At 34.5% G+C, this 19524-nt stretch overlaps 1 protein-coding gene across 1 annotated transcript in view; it reads left to right on the forward strand.

Moving 5' to 3' along the window:
* LOC111087446 overlaps window positions 1–12080 on the forward strand; it is a 43339-nt gene extending 31259 nt beyond the window's left edge. Inside the window, exon 3 of the mRNA XM_022394083.1 lies at window positions 6388–12080. Within this exon, the coding sequence (XP_022249791.1) occupies window positions 6651–11474 (4824 nt within the window). The 5' untranslated portion in view covers window positions 6388–6650 and the 3' untranslated portion in view covers window positions 11475–12080. The remainder of the gene's footprint in view (window positions 1–6387) is intronic.
* The last annotated feature ends 7444 nt before the right edge of the window (window positions 12081–19524 follow it).

The following is a 19524-nucleotide window of genomic DNA, read 5'->3' on the forward strand; positions in this document are numbered from 1 at the left end:
GCTCTCGACGAGTGCACAACACACACTTTACGGCTGACTAGCTCGAAACTAACAGAATCATAAATTACAAGGAACTCACTGTAACTACTGTTCATTTATCCCCCGCTTGCTTTTCTCTGCCAGGCTTATATATACTAAGGAAGAGCCATCTCCAACATTTGCGGACTTCCCCGATAATTCGAGAAACTCCTCACGAACACCACCAGAGTCGCATGACTTCCGCTGTCGTAACACTGTAGAAATATAATAGTACTGTTTGTTATATGCCCATGTAACTACTTCACCAAAATTGGTATGGAGGTTCATTAGGTCCATGCGGGAGTACGTACAAACTTTCAGTTTTGCGGTTTTTATGGGCGTTTTTTACACTTTTTACCACTATTTCGCCCCCTGTAGATGGATCTTCACCATGTTTGGTATGGAGGCTTATTGGGTTTATGAAGAGATACATACATATTTTCAATTTTGCGGTTTTTATGGGTGTTTTCGCGTTTTTTACCACTACCTCAACTTCTGTGGATGGATGTTCATCAATTTTGTGTGGAGGTTTATTGGGTCTATGGGAAGATACATACACATTTTCAGCTTTGCATTTTGCGTTTTGCGGTTTTTATGGACATTTTTGCGTTCTTTACCATTATTTCGTCCCCTGCTGTTGGATCTTCACCAAAGTTGGGATGAAGGTTTGTTTGGTCCATGCGGAGATACATGCAAGTTTGTGGTTTCGCATTTTGTGTTTTGCAGAACTTATGGGTGTTTTTACGTTTTTTACAATTATATATAAGTAAGCAACTTTTCATGTCCTAAGATAACCTTTCGTTAATCATGAATTTACATAACTTCCGTCTCCCACTCCAGCTAGTCTTGTTTGTTTGTACTTAAGCACAAAGCTACACAATGGGCTATCTCTGCTCTGCCCAACACGGGTATCGAAACCCGGATTCTAGCGTTGTAAGTCCGCAGACATACCTCTGTGCCACTGGGGGCTCCAGTTAGTCAATAAAAAAATTGCAGAAGACCTAAAATATCTTGAAATTTCGAAACACAGGTTACCCTGGTTACTAGACAGAACTAGAATATTCTTATGCCCAATTATCTGTATTGTGCAACTTATAATAAATTATTATGAACATACCAACCACGGTAGCAGACAAGGTACTAATATTGTATATAGCTGTGTTATTTGATCGAGATTTTGATATTGCTAACTGAATTTTAACAGCCAAATATGATCGTGAAATAAAATGTAAAAAATTAACTTTGTCCCGCATTTTCAAAACAGCTGATGAGAAAACAGCTTTGCCTTCTTTTATATATATCTATTTATTTTTTAAAATGTTTTTGTGTCTTAACCTTTCTAAAAAACTTGAGTTAAAGTTTGAATTTATCACTTTCAAAAGTTAAAGAGGAATTTTTGGTTTCTACCGCTTTACAAAATATCATCGAAATACAGTTTAAGCTCTCGTGATAAAGGTAACTGAGATTAAGCCTTAAAATGTTGTGAAACCTTTTTACTTAAATTCTACCTTACAGCTTTGGTTTGTCAATGCTGAAGAGATAATTTGAAATCATAAATGATCCGAGGTATATATAATGGTTAACGATTACGAATGTGACTCTGTTATGTTTAAACTTTACCTAAGCTTTGAAAATAGTTTATTCAGATTATAATGGTAACAAATAGACTATCTTAATATGAATGAATTAAATGGATCCTTAGAATTTTTTATTTCATTATCAAATGTAATATGTAAAATTAGTGGGATTAAACTACACATAATGGGATTAGCTGTAACTTTTACAATGAGTCCAAAGCTGAAAGTACAAGGGGTTGATAAAGGCAGTTAAAGAAAAAAGCCATAAATTAATTTTGCCAAGGATACTGCCCAGAATTAACTGTAGGGATGAAGTTATAAGTAGGCTTAGGTTAATAAGTAAGGATGAGCAGATAGGCTGATTGGACTTGTGGGACCAGTTCAATGGAAGAAGGGAGCTTTTTGGAACGGATGGTTTACATTTAAATAGGATGGGGCTGGCTTGTTTGCTAGAGCTGTTAATTCAGATGTAAGGGAAGTTTTAAACTAGGACTGGACAGTGGAAATAGCCAGAATAAACTAAATGCAAAAAAAAAAAATGTAGAGAAAAGTTTAGCCTGGGATATGAGTACCAGTTATAAGGATAGACTTAATTGTTACTATTGTAATGCTAAAAGTATAAGAAATCAAATAGATGACTGTAGAGCACTGGTAGGAATAGTGAATTTTGATATAATGGAAATAACTGAAACATCGTTAAACATAGATGTGTTTTGATGACACACATTTCTTTGAAATATAAGGTTAGTAGTTATTTAACAGGGATAGAGTGTTGAAGAGAGTTGGAGGAGTGGCTTCATTATGTAAAATGTGAGTTACATCCTGTTGGAATTGAGGATATCAAAGATAATAGCAAGGACATTGAATCCATTTGGGTTTCTATTAGCAACTGTAAAAGGAAAAGGTTTTTAGTAGAAATTTGTTGAAGACCACCAGATAATACTGATGAAATTAGTGAGAAATTTTACAATGAGATTAAGATTTCAGTTCTTAATGAAGTCATAATTATGGGTGATTTTAATTTCAGGCATATAGATTGGGAAATTCTAGTCAAACCATGAGGGAGAAAGGTTTTTGGAAACTGTTCAAGATGGCTTTCTTCACCATTTAGTCAAGGAACAAATAGAAACAATGCTATTTTAGACTTATTGTTAACTTCAAATATAGAAATAATCAAGAGGGTGGAAATTGGAAAATATCTGGGTACAAGTGATCGTTGCTCTATTAGATTCAATGTTTTGCTGCATATGGGGATGAGGAATAATGATACTTTGGTTACAAATTTCAAAAAAGCTAATTTTGAAGGGATGTGACAAGAATTATCTGTTGTGAACTGGGCAACTGAATTATTTGGAGACACTGATCAGATATCGAAAGTTTTAAAGATAAGTTTTTAAATATTCAAGGTAAACATATTCCTCATAGAAAGAAAAGTGTAGCTGTAAGAAAAAAACAGGTTGGCTCACAAAAGGTATAAGAGGAAAAATAAAAAACAAGCATAGTAAATGAAAGAAATTTTAATTGACTGGTATGATGGGAGAGTTAGAAGATTATACAAGATCAAGAAAGTTGGTGAAACAGGAAACTGGGACACTGAAAAGGATGTATGAGAAAAGGTTGGCTAAAAATGTAAAAATTAACAGTAAGGATTTCTTTAAATACATTAAGGGGAACAAAATGTTAGGATAGGGATAGGACCCTTGAGGGATGATAAAGGAAGGCTATTATCTGATGATTATGAGATGGCTGGGTTATTAAATTTTGCTTTTTCTTCAGTTTTTACTAACGAAGATTTAAGCAGTATTCCACATCTTGAACATCTGGAACCGAGATCAAAAAAGATGACTGAATTAATTCTGAACTTGTTAAGAGAAAATTAGGAATTTTATAAAATGATAAGTCTCCTGGGCCAGGTAATATTTCCCCAAGGGTTTTGAAGGAGGTTAAGGATTGGATATGAGAGTCATTGCTACTATTTTTTGTAAATCCTTGAATAGTGGGCAGGTACCAAGGTAGATGATAAAAATTGTCCCAGTAATTATAAGCCCATTAATCTTACATCAGTTGTGGGAAACATTTTGGATAAAAGACGCTTTGCAAAGCCCTTTAACGAAGTTTAGAATTTTATTGGATAGTCAACATGGTTTCATTAAGGGAAAATCTTGTCTTACAAATCTTTTAACATTCTTTGAAAAGGTTACTGCTTATGTAGATTTGGTGTATCCGGATTTTCAGAAAGCATTTAACAAGGTGCCACATGAAAAGGTTGTAAAGAAATTATATGCATAGATGTGGGGGATAAATTAGTTAATTGGATAGAAGAGTGGCTGGATGGAAGAAACTAGAGAGTTGTTACCATTGAAGTTCAGTAAAACTGGATTAATGTCACAAGTAGGGTACCTCAGGGATCAGTCTTAGGACCTTTGCTCTATTTTATTTACATCAATTACATAGATAATGGAATGGTAAATAAATTACATAAATATGCAGATGATATTAAGGTCTTTGGGATTGCTAGCTGTAAATTTACAAAAGGTTTAGATAATGAGTTGGGCAAATAAATGGCAAATGAGTTTTAATTATAATAAATTCAAAATCATACATGTAGGTTATCATAATTTGAATTATAAATATGATTTAGATGGGAATAACCTTAACAGTGTCATGAAAGAAAAATATCTTGGTGTAATAGTTGATCACTCTATTAAGCCATCCAAGCAGTGTGCTGTTGCTAGTGGTAAGGCAAATAGGATTTTAGGTTATAACTACTGAAATATTGCATATAATTCTAATGAGGTTATAATTTCATTGTATAGGTCACTGGTTAGGCCACATTTGTTGTGTTCAGTCTTGGGCTCCTTATCTTAGGAAGGACATTAAATTGTTGGAAAGGTTTCAGAGTACGGTTACTGGAATGGTGCCTGGGATGGAGGGGTTGTAGTACGAGGAGAGGTTGAAACCTCTCAAATTGTTTTCTCTTGAAAAAAAAGAGTTAGGGGGATCTGATTGAGGTGTTTAAGATTGTAAAGGAAATTTATAGTGTTGATGCATCATCCTTTTTCATATTTAACAATGATAATAGTAAGACTAGGGGACACAAGTATAAATTTAGGTAGGATAAAAGTTATCTTCAGCTAAGACAGTTATATTTTTCTAACAGTTTGGTTGGCTTTTGGAATGGGTTGCCTTCAGATGTTGTAGAGGCAGTATATACGAATGATAAGGGCTGGGTTTAAGATTTTTTTAAATCTATTTATAAATAGTTTTAGTTTATTTTAGAGGATAGGACAGCCGAGGAGGACCAATAGGTCCCATGTTGTCCCCAAAACACTATGTTATGTTATATTAAGTTAAACAAATCTGAAAAGCGTATTTGAAATACAATAACAATCGATGATCATATGCACATGGAAATTTGAATAAAGACACTATAAAATATTGTTTTTAATGTCACGAGTTCTCTGTGTTTCATTTATAAGCACTGTCTGCACTAGACGTCCCCAATTTAGCAGTGAAAGACTAGAGAGAAGGGAGCTAGTCATCACTGCTTACCACCAACACTTGTGTTACTCTTTTAGCAACGAATAGTGGGATTGAGCGTCACATTATAACGCCCCCACGGCTGAAAGGGCGAATATGTTTGGTGGGATTCGAAACTTCAACCCTCAGATTGTAAGTTAAGCGCCCTAACCACCTGGCCATGCCGGGGCATATATGTGTATATAGAAAGGTTTTGAGGTCCCTTACACGGAAGTGGTGATAATTTGTAGTTGTCGATTCGTTTACAGTACAAGAGTTATTGAGCGTCTGAGTTGATTTGTTTTCAGGGATCATGTTTTTCCATCTCTTTTTGCAGCTTCTAAAATCAAAGAAAAAATCTGTATCACTTCATAATGTTAGTTTTCGTAGTTAGATTTTAACAAAGGGCTGATAATTTTGTTGTTTTCTGAAGCTGAAGTTTTATGTAAATGTCTACTGTATTGTTAAAGTACTTTACCAACCGGTATTCTCTCGAAGTTTAGGGACAACTGCATGCCTCATAAACATTTTCTATATTTTTTGAGTGGTGAAAGTTGTACAAGGTCAAACTCAACCATTGTGACCACATCATATCAAATTTCCTTATACCAACTTTGCTTTAGCCTTCACTTAACTGTCAAATTACCGACTAATTTCCATGCCTTTCACTACCAAAGGAGATCCATATATGGCACCATAATAAGTAGTTTAAGTTTTTGGCTTGTTACAATACCACCCAGTTTAATGAACTTATTTTTTTATGTAAAAATACATGAAAACAATTAGGTGATTTCACAAAGTAAGATTGGTTACAATATTTTTGGTATGTGTTTATTTGAATGTTTTTATATAACTCACATGCTATTAAAGATCTAGTAATCAATAAATGGACAAACAAGGCACTGCAGCTTAAAGAGTTGGAAAAAAAAACGTGCTTAAAAACCCAATGTATTGAACCCAATCAGTAAATCTATGACTGGATGAAATCTTCTCTCTATATTGTTTGACAATATTACTTACTGCAATTTAGAGATATTCTGTATCGAATGTAACTAAATATATATTTAAATATATATATATAATACGTCGAAGACATTTTCACGATTATGCATTTAGAATCGAAGTAGCGCGCAAGAACTATCTTTTGTTTTAACTTCAAGTTTCAAATGTTTATTTACCTCTTTGTAAATGAAACTATTATTCTTGCACAGCGGTTTCAGCTATTGGTGAAATCTCTTGGAAGTTACTTTCAATTGTTTTTTTTTTCCTACAGATTTATGATTCATGGTTATTTGAAGAACACTACGACAATGTGAGCCATTTCCTGTAAAATACAGAGCATTTGGAGGACTCTGAAAGCAAGAACAATTAAATCTTCTGTGCTACTGTCGTACTTAGTGGAATGTTAACCACGTAGAAGCCAAGGAACTTCTACTTATATGAGACATGTTTATTATTATAGCGAATCATTAAACAAACGAATGTTTTTTGGTTTTTCTGTTTCTTTAAGCTTGAACAACAAAGAATGTTACTGATATGATCAAACAACGAACATTTGTCGAAATGCCCAGACTAAGAAGATCAGTTGTATGGATAGTAACCATTCTTGCAGTGCATGGAATAGATAATGTTTGTAGTTATGATAATTCCAACGACTCTCAGCCACTAATTAATTATTCGATATACCAAGACGGCCGACATTATGGTGATGCAGAAACCTATAAAGAAATAAGTGAAGACAGTAGTAACGATGAAAGTGTTAGAAATAATCAGATTATTTCTACTGCATTGTCGCTTTCACTATTACCAACCTTTTTGGAAAAGTGGAACGATTTTGGACACCCTGATTCAACAATTACCATGGATAACCATATTATTTACCCTAATGCTTCTAGAGATGTCCATCCACCTGAAGTCAAATTAAAAAATCCCAAACCCAACCCACAATTGCCTAAAAAGATCCAGTCTGCTTTAATACTTTCTTCAAATGAGCAATCAATAAGCGAAGAAACGTATGCAATAATTATGAAAAATGATACAAGTACAGTTATTACTACTGAAGAACCAGCATCTAACAGTGATCACGTGGAACCATATCCTACGAACACTTCCATATTGTCGAACATCATAAAGGGTAAAGAAACTGATATGAAAAATATTAGACACTATTATGCTACTAATTCTAAACATAATTCTTCACACCATAACGAACCTCATATCATAAAAGTTGATGAAGTTTCTTCTTCTCCCTTCATTCATAAAAATTCCGTTCCATTTCGTACTGAAACGTCTAGTGGAATAATAAGGAATCACACATTTTCAATTGTAGACAAAATTTCTTCCACTGATAAAACAGAACGCAGTTCCAGCATTAAAATACTACCACTTAGAGGTCTCTTGGCTTCAAATATTAGTGATTATGTAAGGAATGCTGCTATTAACCCTAACATTTCTGTGTTACTTGCACCAAGAAACAGGTATACGAGTTATATGGGATCAGGTGTTTTGTCCAAACCTGTACCAAAGAAAATGCACGCAAATCATTTTGAAAGAAATGTTCATAATACATTTACTAAACCTGGACAACAACTTAACTCCACCATTGGTCGTCTTGGAAAACAGTTATCTATTATTACTGGTATGTTAGTGCTACGACATAACTCTACGAATCACTTAGGAACAGATACCTCCAACCTCACCACGAATCTTGAAAACCAAAATTACTCTGTCAATCAACTAGAATATGACGACTTTATTGAAATTCAGGATTTTGAATCTGATGTATATAATGATACACAAATGTCTGTACTGAACTCCAAATCATCTGGTTACTTAAAACCAGCTCTTTCTAATGTTTCAGGGAAACTTGATTATCTGTATAACTTCAAAAGTCACTCTAAAACCGGTGTTTCAAATTATACGCAGACGCCTATTCTAAACTATCGCTCTTCTGGTAATGATACTGAAAAAAATGAATCCCGATATAACTTTAAAAGTCACTATATAGCGAATGTATTCAACGACTTTGGAAAAAACATACTACAGCATAATAGAAGTTTTTTAAAGTTCTTACTATCTTCCAATATATATTTGAATCGGCAAAAGATCTCTACTGCTCACGCATCTGAAATAAACGACACCCATACTTTTGGCTCCAAACCAATTTTTCTCGTTGTTCCTGAGAAGAATAGAACGAAACTAAATTCTACGGCGAACAATCGGTTCGGCCTAACTTCATATCCTAATCCTAGAAAAAGTCAGACACACATAAAGAAATCGTTTCCTGAAATTAATGCAAGTACACGTCCTGCAGATAAACTATTTAGCGACTCCATAAAAAAACTTTTTGGTTCAGAAATGGAGCTGACTGGCTGGTCTATTGGAAAGAAACCTCTGCCAACCCCCTTGGTTAATCATATAGAGTTTTCTACTTCAAGTACTCTAATAAATATACCAAGGACAGATGATGGATTTTCAAATATCTCCTTAAGTGAAGTAAAACTTCCAATCAAAAACGATAGCTCGATAAAATTAAACTTTCCACGCGAAAACTTCACAGATAAATTTATATCTCAGTCTTCAAATCTAGCATCAGAACCACAAAGAAATGTTGTGAGAGAAACCTTGCAGTTCCCTTCAGGAAACAGCTCGGAAGACTACACAGCATACATTTTACAGAATGAGCAACAAAACGGGTCTATAAGCATTTGGACGACTCAAACGCTTGACCAACAATTCGGTGATCCTAAGAGGGCTGAAGAATCAAACCCAAATCTCAACCTTGAGGTGCAGCAACATATCTTTACTTCGACTGAAATCATCAATACTAACTATACGACAGAGTATGAAGAACATGTTTTTAGGAACATAATAGAATGGGAAAAATCTCAAGAGTCATGGGGCCTTGCATGGGAACTCCATGTTTATGTTATGGGCTCTTTTTTTGGAGTTTTATCACTTTACGTATTCCAAAATATATTGAGACTAAGGGCATTTGAAAAGCTTTTTACTAGTGGCTATTTCATCAGTATTACTTTGATTATGTTTGTGATGGGGACTACCAGAGCTTTGTATCTACTTTTCAATCCTTATAATATACGTGGTTTTTATCCTCCGATACTGAATGAGCTTATTCTCAACAGCGGCTTTCTCTGTATTACGTCAGCTTTTGCCTTTTTATTTTTAGCGTTGCTTCAAACCACAGAAGTCAAAGTTTTCCCACAGTTTGTCCAAAGTATAGGTTTTGTATCAGGAATCTTAATATTTCAGTTTACATTTTCCATTATGACAGATATCTTACATGGATTGGGTTTAACAAAGAAAATCTTGCTTTTAACTCGACAGGTTACAGTACTTTTTTGGGCCATGACGATGGCAGCAGGATATTTTTATGTCTTCGGAAAGCTTCAAAAGTCAGCAGTAACAAAACAAATCAAGATGATTCGTATAGCTCTTACCAGACTTCATATTGAGGGTGATCAGTTGCCCCCAAAACTTCCGAAACCCAATCTCTGTCTTGCTGTTCGATTAACAACTATGATTGCAGTACTCATTTTTCTAATAGTAGCCTTACATGTTTTTGGAATAATATACGTAAATAAGATCTTTCATACTGAAATTCCTAAACCATGGGCTTGGTGGGGTTACCAGCTTGGTGATCGTATACTGGAACTATTAATTTGTTTTTCTATTTCGTTTGTGACAACGCTTCCGATGAGTTATATGGAGTCAAAGAAATCAAAATGTTGTAACGTTTTCTTTCAAAATATGTTTAATAGTGTTGAATATTTTTGTTCCGAAAATGAAGAAGCAGACAGTGAAATATTTCCTATCTGTTTCGCTAATTATCAAAGTCATCCTAATCCCACCTTTCATACAGCACCGCTTGAAAGACCAAGACGTTTGAATCACACTAACTCTCTTCCCACAATCCCAACTTTCTACAAGGAACTTGGAAGTGGTTCTCACTGGAAGAAAATATCAATTGCTGAAGGTCACGAAGAAGAACAAACATATCCAAGTAGAACCAGTTTTTTGCCCTCTGATATATCAAAACCATCTACTAATCTGATGTTTACAACAGACAATAGACCAGTGATCTCCCAGAGCAAGCTTGCAGAGAGACAGTCTGCCTCTCTGTTGTACATAGATCAAGGCTATATCCGGTTTCGTACTGCTGCTGACCATGAACAACCGTTACATCTTAGTGAAGACGAGCCGACTGAAGAAGAAAGTTACCACGATGAAAACGAATCTACCAGGGTTTATGGTGGCTCTAGCATACATACACTGTGCGAAGATGATTTCGAACAAAGCTCCCTATCTCCATATTTTCACACTGGTTTTCACCATTCACGGCTTAAAAGAACGAGTCGATGGAGCTTGGATACAGCAGATAACAGCATAGAACTATCTCCGGAACTGTTAAGTAATGTGAATGAACTGTCAACTAGTATGGTGGAACTTACCCCACGAAAACAAGGCAGCACGTGCAGTTCTGAGAGTGCTGCTAATAGTTTTAACGTAGCTTTCTTTTTTAACCGTTCTGCCAGAGACGCACCCAATATTTCTCAAATTTTGTTCGGAGAAGTGTACGAGGAAAAGACTTATAGCGTCGATATTCCCGGTTTGATGGCACGTAGCGTATCTCCAATAACAGCGTGTGCACGAAGGAACCACGAATTCCAGTTAAATTTGAACTTGCCGTATTCTAAAAATGAGGAACAAGTAAATGTAGCTTGTGGTACGGAAGATATAACTCCAGACTCGGCAGTATACCTTGATCTTCAACTTTCTCAAGAAAACTCTTGTTTAGAAAGTACAAATGTTCTTTTGGAAACTTCCAGAAGAAAATCTTCATTTAGCCACTCTATGACCGATCTAAACAAATTGAGAACATTTATTATGTCGCCAGATGAATGTTCAAAGACAAAGCAATACTCTTGGGGTTTTTTTGACCGGTTGAAATACTCCACATTCTCTTTGAACGCCAATATGAATTCCTACGAACCTTTAAAGTCAGATGATATCACCCTAAAGGGAGCTTGCGCATTACATAGACTCCAAACAGAAGTAAAACTGAGAAGATCAAGCAGTGACAATGGTCCGGCCCTCTTTGAAAACTGTACCTTCTTTACCTCACTTAGAAATGTAAAAAAGGGAACTCTTGCAAAGAAAGAGCAATTATATCAAGGTGATAGCGGACTTCTAAAGGATTCGTCAAATAACTTGATTCAAGTTGACCAGGCGTGTCAAACTGATCCTATGATCACTCAAGAAAAGTGTTTTACGACACGAAATGAAACCAAAAAAGATCAATGTGGACGTTCTATGTTTAATAACAAGGTGTTAATAGTGTAATAAATAAAGAACCAATGTTAGTATTATCAATGAAAAATCTTGTAAAGTGTGCAATAGTTCATTATAAAAAAAGAAAAAATGTAAATGCAAAATGTTCAATAGTGTTGTAACACGATCACTGGTAATGCTCGTGAATAAACATTGTGTTGTTGATGGGTTACCTAAAACAAAACTGAACCTCAATAGGTTTCCTTTGTTTTTCAAAATATGCTTAGATGTGTATAATTAATGGCTTGTATCGATAGTGAGCGTTCTTCTATGTAAATAACTCGATTGAATGAGAATATATAGTTGTAAGTAAAATGTGCAAAAAATATCTTGAACAAAACTAGCGTTGGTGATAGGAACTTACTTCTGTGCACTAAATCAGTAAGACGAAAATCATATGTATATGGTAATATTTTTCTTATTGTAAACTACTGAAACTTCTGCTCATAAGTTTGTGGAAAATGATTAATATTTGTATAGTGGTCCACATATCATTTCACCTATTAATGGCACATTCATAAGACATGCTTTGTGCACTTAAGACCATAACATTTCATAAAATGAACTAGTGTGGTTTATATATGTATAGCCCCCCCAGTGGCACAGCGGTATGTCTGCGGACGTAAAACGCTAAAAACTGGGTTTCGATATCTGTGGTGGGCAGAGCACGGATAGCCCATTCTGTAGCTTTGTGCTTAACTTCAAAACAAACAATTATATATGTATATAAGTGTCGTGCTCACTCTTAACTATATGTATAGCAGCTAACAGCAAAGTTTGGAACTGGAGACACATAAACACCACAAACTTACATTATTAGCTATAGCTAAAATCAAACTTATCTTAAGAATGTTTCTGTTGATGATCCAATCTTCTGTACACGATCACAAAAACAACAACTAATGATGCTGTAATTTATACTACAGGTGATATGCTTGTGTTGATTGTAACAGTTTATTGTAATGGTGAATCTAAAGAACCTCTATCGTAACTTATGGTAGACATAATGATTTTTTTTATAGACTGTTACGGTACATTGTATCGGTGTGTCTCTTAAACATCTATATCTTCCGGTAGGATTAGTGAACTTCTGTAGACTGTCACGGTATATATCGTAACCCTGTCCTGTAACTATTGGTAAATTTATTAACTTTCTGTACAGTAAGTTCTCACGGTATATATCCTGACCCTGTGCTATAATTACCGGTAGATCTATTAACCCTCTTTAGGCTGTTACAGTAAATTGTCACGGTATAACCTGTACTTTAACAACCGATAAACTATTACTGTTGACTGTAGCAGTAGATCCCAACAACCTCTCTTGTCATTAAAGATGGGTGTATGTATAAACAGCTTCAGGGGTATAGTTCTGGCCTCAGTGAGCGTCAGGCCTAAAACTAAAAGATAATTAGATCACAAAGCTGCAAGAAGTTTAAGGAAGACTTGTCTTCTCCCAATCTATTATTTTAAATTAAGAATCACATGTGGTAGCTAAGTGATATTTTGGTGGATTACACAACACAATTTTTTTTGCATTTTCGTGATAACTAACAAATATAACTACAATTTGATTTAAGTCTATAGTGCGAGATATTTAAAAGTGTGGGGCCTAAGCTTATGTTTAAAGCCGGCACAGTTCAAAAGTTTTGATTTAAGCAACTCCTCCAGGTCAGTTTGGAGAAAGGTGGTTTACATACAGCCGGCACTATTCAGTAGCTCAAATTTAAAATCTGTCTTCAGTTCATTTTGGAGAAAGTTGATGTGCTTAAAGCCTATAACGTTAAGCAGTTAAGATTTTGAGCATCGTCTCTGTTTCAGTTTGGAGAAAGTTGATATGCTTATAACCGGCACTGTTTAGAAGTTCAGATTTTAAAATGTCTCCAATTTAGTTTGAAAGAAGTTGATGTGCTTTAAGGCACCACTGTTCCGAAGTCCAGATTTAAACCCTCTCTTCAGTTTACACGAGTTAATTTAGAAATGCATTAACAAATTGAAATATTAGATTACTTTGAAATCTAATTTGTACATAAAAACGTGTTTAATTTAAGGTTTTTAAACAATGAAAGAAGTAGTAAGTTTTTTCTACTTATAGAGGTGAGGATGAACAAAAATACATTAGAAGACCAAAACCTACATCGTACTGCCTTGTCTTTAAATAAGGCTATAGATGAAATTTCGTACATAAGAGCTCAACCTTCAAACGCCATATAAACATGTGTTGTTTTTTTTTAATTTTGAAAAGCCTAAAAATTAAAGAACCAGTAGCATTTTATCATATATTGAATAAGAATATTTTTAAATGATCTATTTTACTCACTGTTCATTGTAAAAGTTACAACAAAACCTTGTTGTACGTAATATTGTTTATTCCTTGGAATTAACATTGTCTCCTTTAAATAAGGTCTTTCTATTACAATGGATAAAAAGAGGTAACTATGTAGTGTTATAGCTTCTTCACATAATAATTACCAATCTGTAAATATAACTGTCATTATTTTTCAATGTATCTGTGTTGTATAATTGAAAAAGTCCAGTGTAATAATATTTATAATAAATGCCAAGTAAAGTTTGCGGTTTATATTTTGTCTCGTTTTTACGAAATGATTCATCCTTGCTTATTAGTACTATCTTCGGCCCCCGGTAAGTTGTGGGCTTTAACAATAAAAATCGGCTTTCGATATCCGCAATGGGCACGGCAAAGTTAACCCATTTATGTGCCTTTGTACTTAACGAACAACCAATAAACAAATACTTCCATCCTGCCATCTAAACAACACATTACAGTCAAAAACTGAAAGATAGAAACTTAATATTACATAAATATGGGAGGAATAAAATACCATTAGTAACACTAAATTTATTAAAATCGGGTACTCAGTAATAAAGTTTATAAAATGGCCATTTCAGAGAACTGCACAAAAGCTTTGTTTATTTGTTTAAGAATTTGGCGCAAATCATTGCCGTCTAATTTTGAACTGATATACTACTGTAAACTTTGGACTAGTTTTGTCTGACCGAAAAGCGGGATTTGACAGTCACTCTGATAATGTTTTCACGTGGAGCACATTTTTGTAGCAATGAAATGCCATAGTCGGAGCTCACTAACCATGAAGTCACGGCTGTATTAACAATAATATTGTTCCGATGTATAAAAAATTGTTGCAGAATAGTACAAAAATAAAATAAAAATCATTGTAGTGAGTGAAAGCAACATTTCAACAGCAAGTATCAAGAAAATTATTAAAAAATATATATTATGTTTTATATTTTACGTATAAGAGTACTTTAAATACACAGGAAGAGCATAGAATAAACGTGGGTATAAACGTATTGTTAGTGAAAGAGCCATACACTCTATATTTTGTCAGTTGGTACAGATATATAGAATATACGAGGAACACAGACGGAAAAACAACAACAACGACAGGTAGGACACAAAAGATAGTAACACGATGCATATCTTCAATATTTTGCGTCACGTAATGCTGAACACAGTTTTTGCTCGAGTGTTACTATTGGATAGTTGTAGAAATCCCACTAGTCGTTCAGCAAATGAATGAGTTCTGGCATCAAACTCGTAACCCCCCAGTGGCACAGCGGAATGTCTGCAGACTTACAACACTAGAAACCGGGTTTCGATAACCGTGGTGGGCAGAGCACATATAGCCCATTGTGTCTCATCGTGCTTAATTACAATCAAATTCTAATTGACGTTTTGTCAATCAAATTGGCCGAGTTGTATGTTGAAAGATTTTACCGCCACCTATACGTTTACATCAAAACTGCCATTCTGCCAGCCCTTAGTGTCAATATATTGTATAAGTTATTCAAGGTTTTCTACATTCTTCCTGACGATCAAGAGAAGAGAATTAAGCATCCTTAAAATACAGGCTCCATAAATATTACGTAAAGAATAGTTTGGAACACGGCGGCAGCAAAGGAAGACAAACAGAACAAATAACAGAATATTTATTCAAAGTAAAGTATAAACTGTAAATCACCAACTTACTGGTCAGCCTCTGTTTCATTTTGTGACGATAGTGAGTTACTACGATAGAGATATTTTCAAAAATGTCCACACGACAATAGCAAAAAAGAGATCCAGAAACATGTAGAAAATCCAACTTCTAATCAGACCAAAGTCCTAGAGTGGCTTCTTACAATTCTTAAGATCATTCCAAATAAACATATTAAAGGGAAATAAACCCAAACTCATATTAATTTGTACAAATCTCTCTAAAGACTATTACCTTTCTCCAGAACGCCTTGACACGGAAATGGGGACAAGCAAGCACAAACTTATGAAACTATCATTGATTCATGTAATCTTTAGCTAAGCAAGTCTGGTTTAAGAGGACGTCATTGACTATATACAGAATACCTACGTGAAAAATCAGAATAAAATATATGAATTTAGCTAAAGTTATACTAGTTTTGGAAAGATGAAATCAGCAGTTCTTTTAACTGCAAAAACAATATGGTTTACCTGTGTGGTATTTAGGTGCACTGCTGTCCAACAGATAAGAAATATATAGTATATGTCAAGTGCAAATTCTGTAAATTTTATACAGAGTAATATAATGAGTTTGGATTACAAAGAACAACAAGCAAGTACGACTGAAAACAAATACTTTTATTTGCAGTGTCTATTTATTATAGCTTAAAAACTGATATTTTTTAACTTAAACTGGTTACAAAACCTGGAGACAAAGTTTTCAAAAATATCTGAACATGACAAAGACAAAGCAAATAATAATGCAATACCACATTTTCAACTCATAGTAGGGTCCTAATGTAGTATCCCACAATACCTAGATTACTTACCTCAAATAGCAATCCAAAACCATATATTTAAGGGAGATAAACCCTCAACTCGTATCATTTTGTACAGATTTTGTACTACTTTCTGGAATGGATAATACCTCACTGTCAGGGGCTTTGATACATATTTGCATGAGCTCTGTAAATAACTATTGTGTTGTGTAACTTTTACCTAATCAAACGGATTAGTAGATGTTTACAACCTCTGAATATTTGACTTAGAAGGATGTCATAACTACTTGCAGAATAACAGAGGAATTTGTACATTATAGTAAAGTGATTTTGAATAAGCAAGTCAGCAAGTTACGTGATAATCACATTTGATATAAAGTATAATGGAACGAACGATATATCAGAACTACATTTTGACATTGTCGCGTTGTAGGTAGGGTTATGCCACGGAAAATGTATCGATTTTAGAGAGGATATTCAAAACATTCTTACACTCAGATCATAAAAATGTATTCATATCGAGGATCTAGTTTTTCAAGAGAGATCTACTGTACTTAGTAGTATTAGAAAACAATGGAATATTGGTCAGCTTGAGGCACTAAGACATTCAGAAAGAGACCTTCAACAAGTCATATCCCAGCCATTGTAACAGGTGAAAAATCCACGAATACTAAGACCAGTGACAAAAGCCGTCCAAATCTCCCAGACAGCAGTTCGCAATATAATCAAGAAGGACATCCATATGGAAAAGTGAAAAGTCACATGCACACTAGCTGCTTCCACCACATAGTTGTTCAACCATTGCATATGAAGACATATCGATCAAATCGCTGGACATGGCACCTATGGATATTTGTATGATCATACTGTTCAGCTGCCACAAGGAAACTGTCGTCATTGTACATCACATGGCTTATGAAAGCATGCAAGGTGGTTGTACTTTAAAAGATATTTTTTTACGACTGTGACTTTTAGAACGGAAATTACATTGCAGGGCTATTGCCAAGTTACACAGTTGTCAAATGAAGCATGAACTGACTCGACGTCATTGACTGTAACAGTGTGACAAGACTAAAATATTGTTTTAATATAACATGCTTTGTCTTTGTATCCTAAATTAGTTAAGAAAGGCTGAAATTAATAGTCGATTGAACTGTAGTAACTTCCTCCTTATCTAAAGGTCCCCCCAGACCCGAACATTAGAATTAAACATTAATAGTCGAATTAATACCTTAACTAGCAAGTCTTGATGTATAGTAATCATCTCTCTCAAGTGGAATGCAAGACAACATGATAGCTACATAGAAACAACAAAAGGTTTTATAAAAACATTTTCAGCTAGTTAAAGCAAAATAGTATAAATGCAATTAAAAGGAATAAAATAAAAATACATTAAGCTCTAAGTAAACAAAATGTTGTTGCCTTTATATATACACAATATTAAATAAATGGTTAAGTAAAATAAAAACTAAATATAAACTTGAAAAATATACAAAATTAGAATGACAGTTACAAAATGAAAAGTACAAATTTAATGTAAATTGCAACGCAAAATACAAGAGTTAAAACATACAAGTAAAATGAAAATGCCATAAATCAATATATACAGATCAGAATAAATTATTACAACATGAACCCATACAAGATGGAAGACAAATGAATTTCAAATACATAAATAATGCCAATAATTCAGATCAGAGTTTACAACAAATTATATAATATAGATACTTCAAATTCGCTTTTACCAGTTGGTCTGTCAGCTGGAGGGAAACTTTAAAATACCATAGTACCTTTTCCATAAACCGAAACCCTGGATATACTGTTATCCATCTTGATAACGGTGGACAAATCACACAGAATCAACAGTTGAGAAGACAGAAACTTGAATGACACATCATTGGTTGTCATTCACAATGTTATCTGCATGCATATATGATGTGTTAAGCAGGAGACCTCCAGGTCTAATGGACCATTCACTTTAGTCCTTTCGTGAGTGCAGCAGGCTTTCAGGAAGTTCATGAAACTTATGGCTCTGTTGAAAAGTCAAGTTCAAAAATGTTTAGGGTGTTTGTCCACAGAAAAGCCTGGAGTTCAGTTAGTAACATATGGTTAAAGATAGAACATGGTGAGCACAGATGCAGACACACAACTTGCTTGACAGACGCTGTCTCAGCACCTCTGGATGCATAGTCCTACAGACATCATAGGAGCAGCGTCTGAGACTGCTTGTACCAGCTGCCATATCAGGAACATGATTTAACCCACTGTTGTTTAATTACCTTGTAGAGACATAGTCCACTTGGGGAGTGAAAACTGAAGAATGGTTTCTTATGAATGACTGAATCTACCCCTTATCTCTTGAGTCAAACAACTCAAGTAATACTTCAAACATATTTTGCTTAGTGATGCAAGTTAAATATAATCATGGCCTCTGCTTTTCATTGTTTATTTTTAGCTATTTTCAAGTTTCTTGTAGATAGTCTAGATCAATTATTTCAGAATCTAGCCATTTTACATATCCGTGTGAAAACCGTGGAACATTTGAACAAGCTAGTGAGTGTTACGTATTGCGAACTTAAAATAGTCCGAAGCCGATATTTTAGTTAATTTACGTTATTTGCCAACAAGATTGACACATACCATTTTGTTTTTCACACAAATACGTTTTAATATATATACAACAATAATTATTACGAATAATTGTCACAAACAAATTCTTATAAACAACAATTTCACTAACTTACAAGTAACATAAAATCTTCTGTCTAGTTCAGAGTTTCCTTGATATCCAGCGAGTTAACTTGAAGTCGATGTACGTACAATTGCCGAGAATCTAGCTAGCTTTGTCAGACACTGAATTGTTGGGCTGTCGAAGTAAGATAATATTTTCATAAAACCACTAATATCCGATGAGAATTCAGTAATACTTTCAGAAAGATACTAGCGTCCAATGAGAATTCAGTAATACTTTCAGAAAGACACTAGCGTCCGATGAGAATTCACTGACTTTCAAAATTTATAACTGTTCCTGGTCAAATGTAATATATTATCCAGTTGATAAGGGTTAACGAATCATGGTTAAAAGCGTACAGGGTTATAACAGGTTCTTAGCAGATTTATATGCTCTCTCCTTTGGCCTTGGTCTTTTTATATGTGCGGGAAATGTTTTCCTCGAAAGATCGGACAACAATACTGAACTATATTTAACTGGTTACGGAAGTGTATATATTGTCGATTCTTGCATTCACGAATATTCTACAACCTTGGAGAACTGGCGGAAGTTTCGCCA

Source organism: Limulus polyphemus, unplaced genomic scaffold, assembly GCF_000517525.1.
Source record: "Limulus polyphemus unplaced genomic scaffold, Limulus_polyphemus-2.1.2 Scaffold2162, whole genome shotgun sequence".
NCBI classification, from domain to species: Eukaryota; Metazoa; Arthropoda; class Merostomata; order Xiphosura; family Limulidae; genus Limulus; species Limulus polyphemus.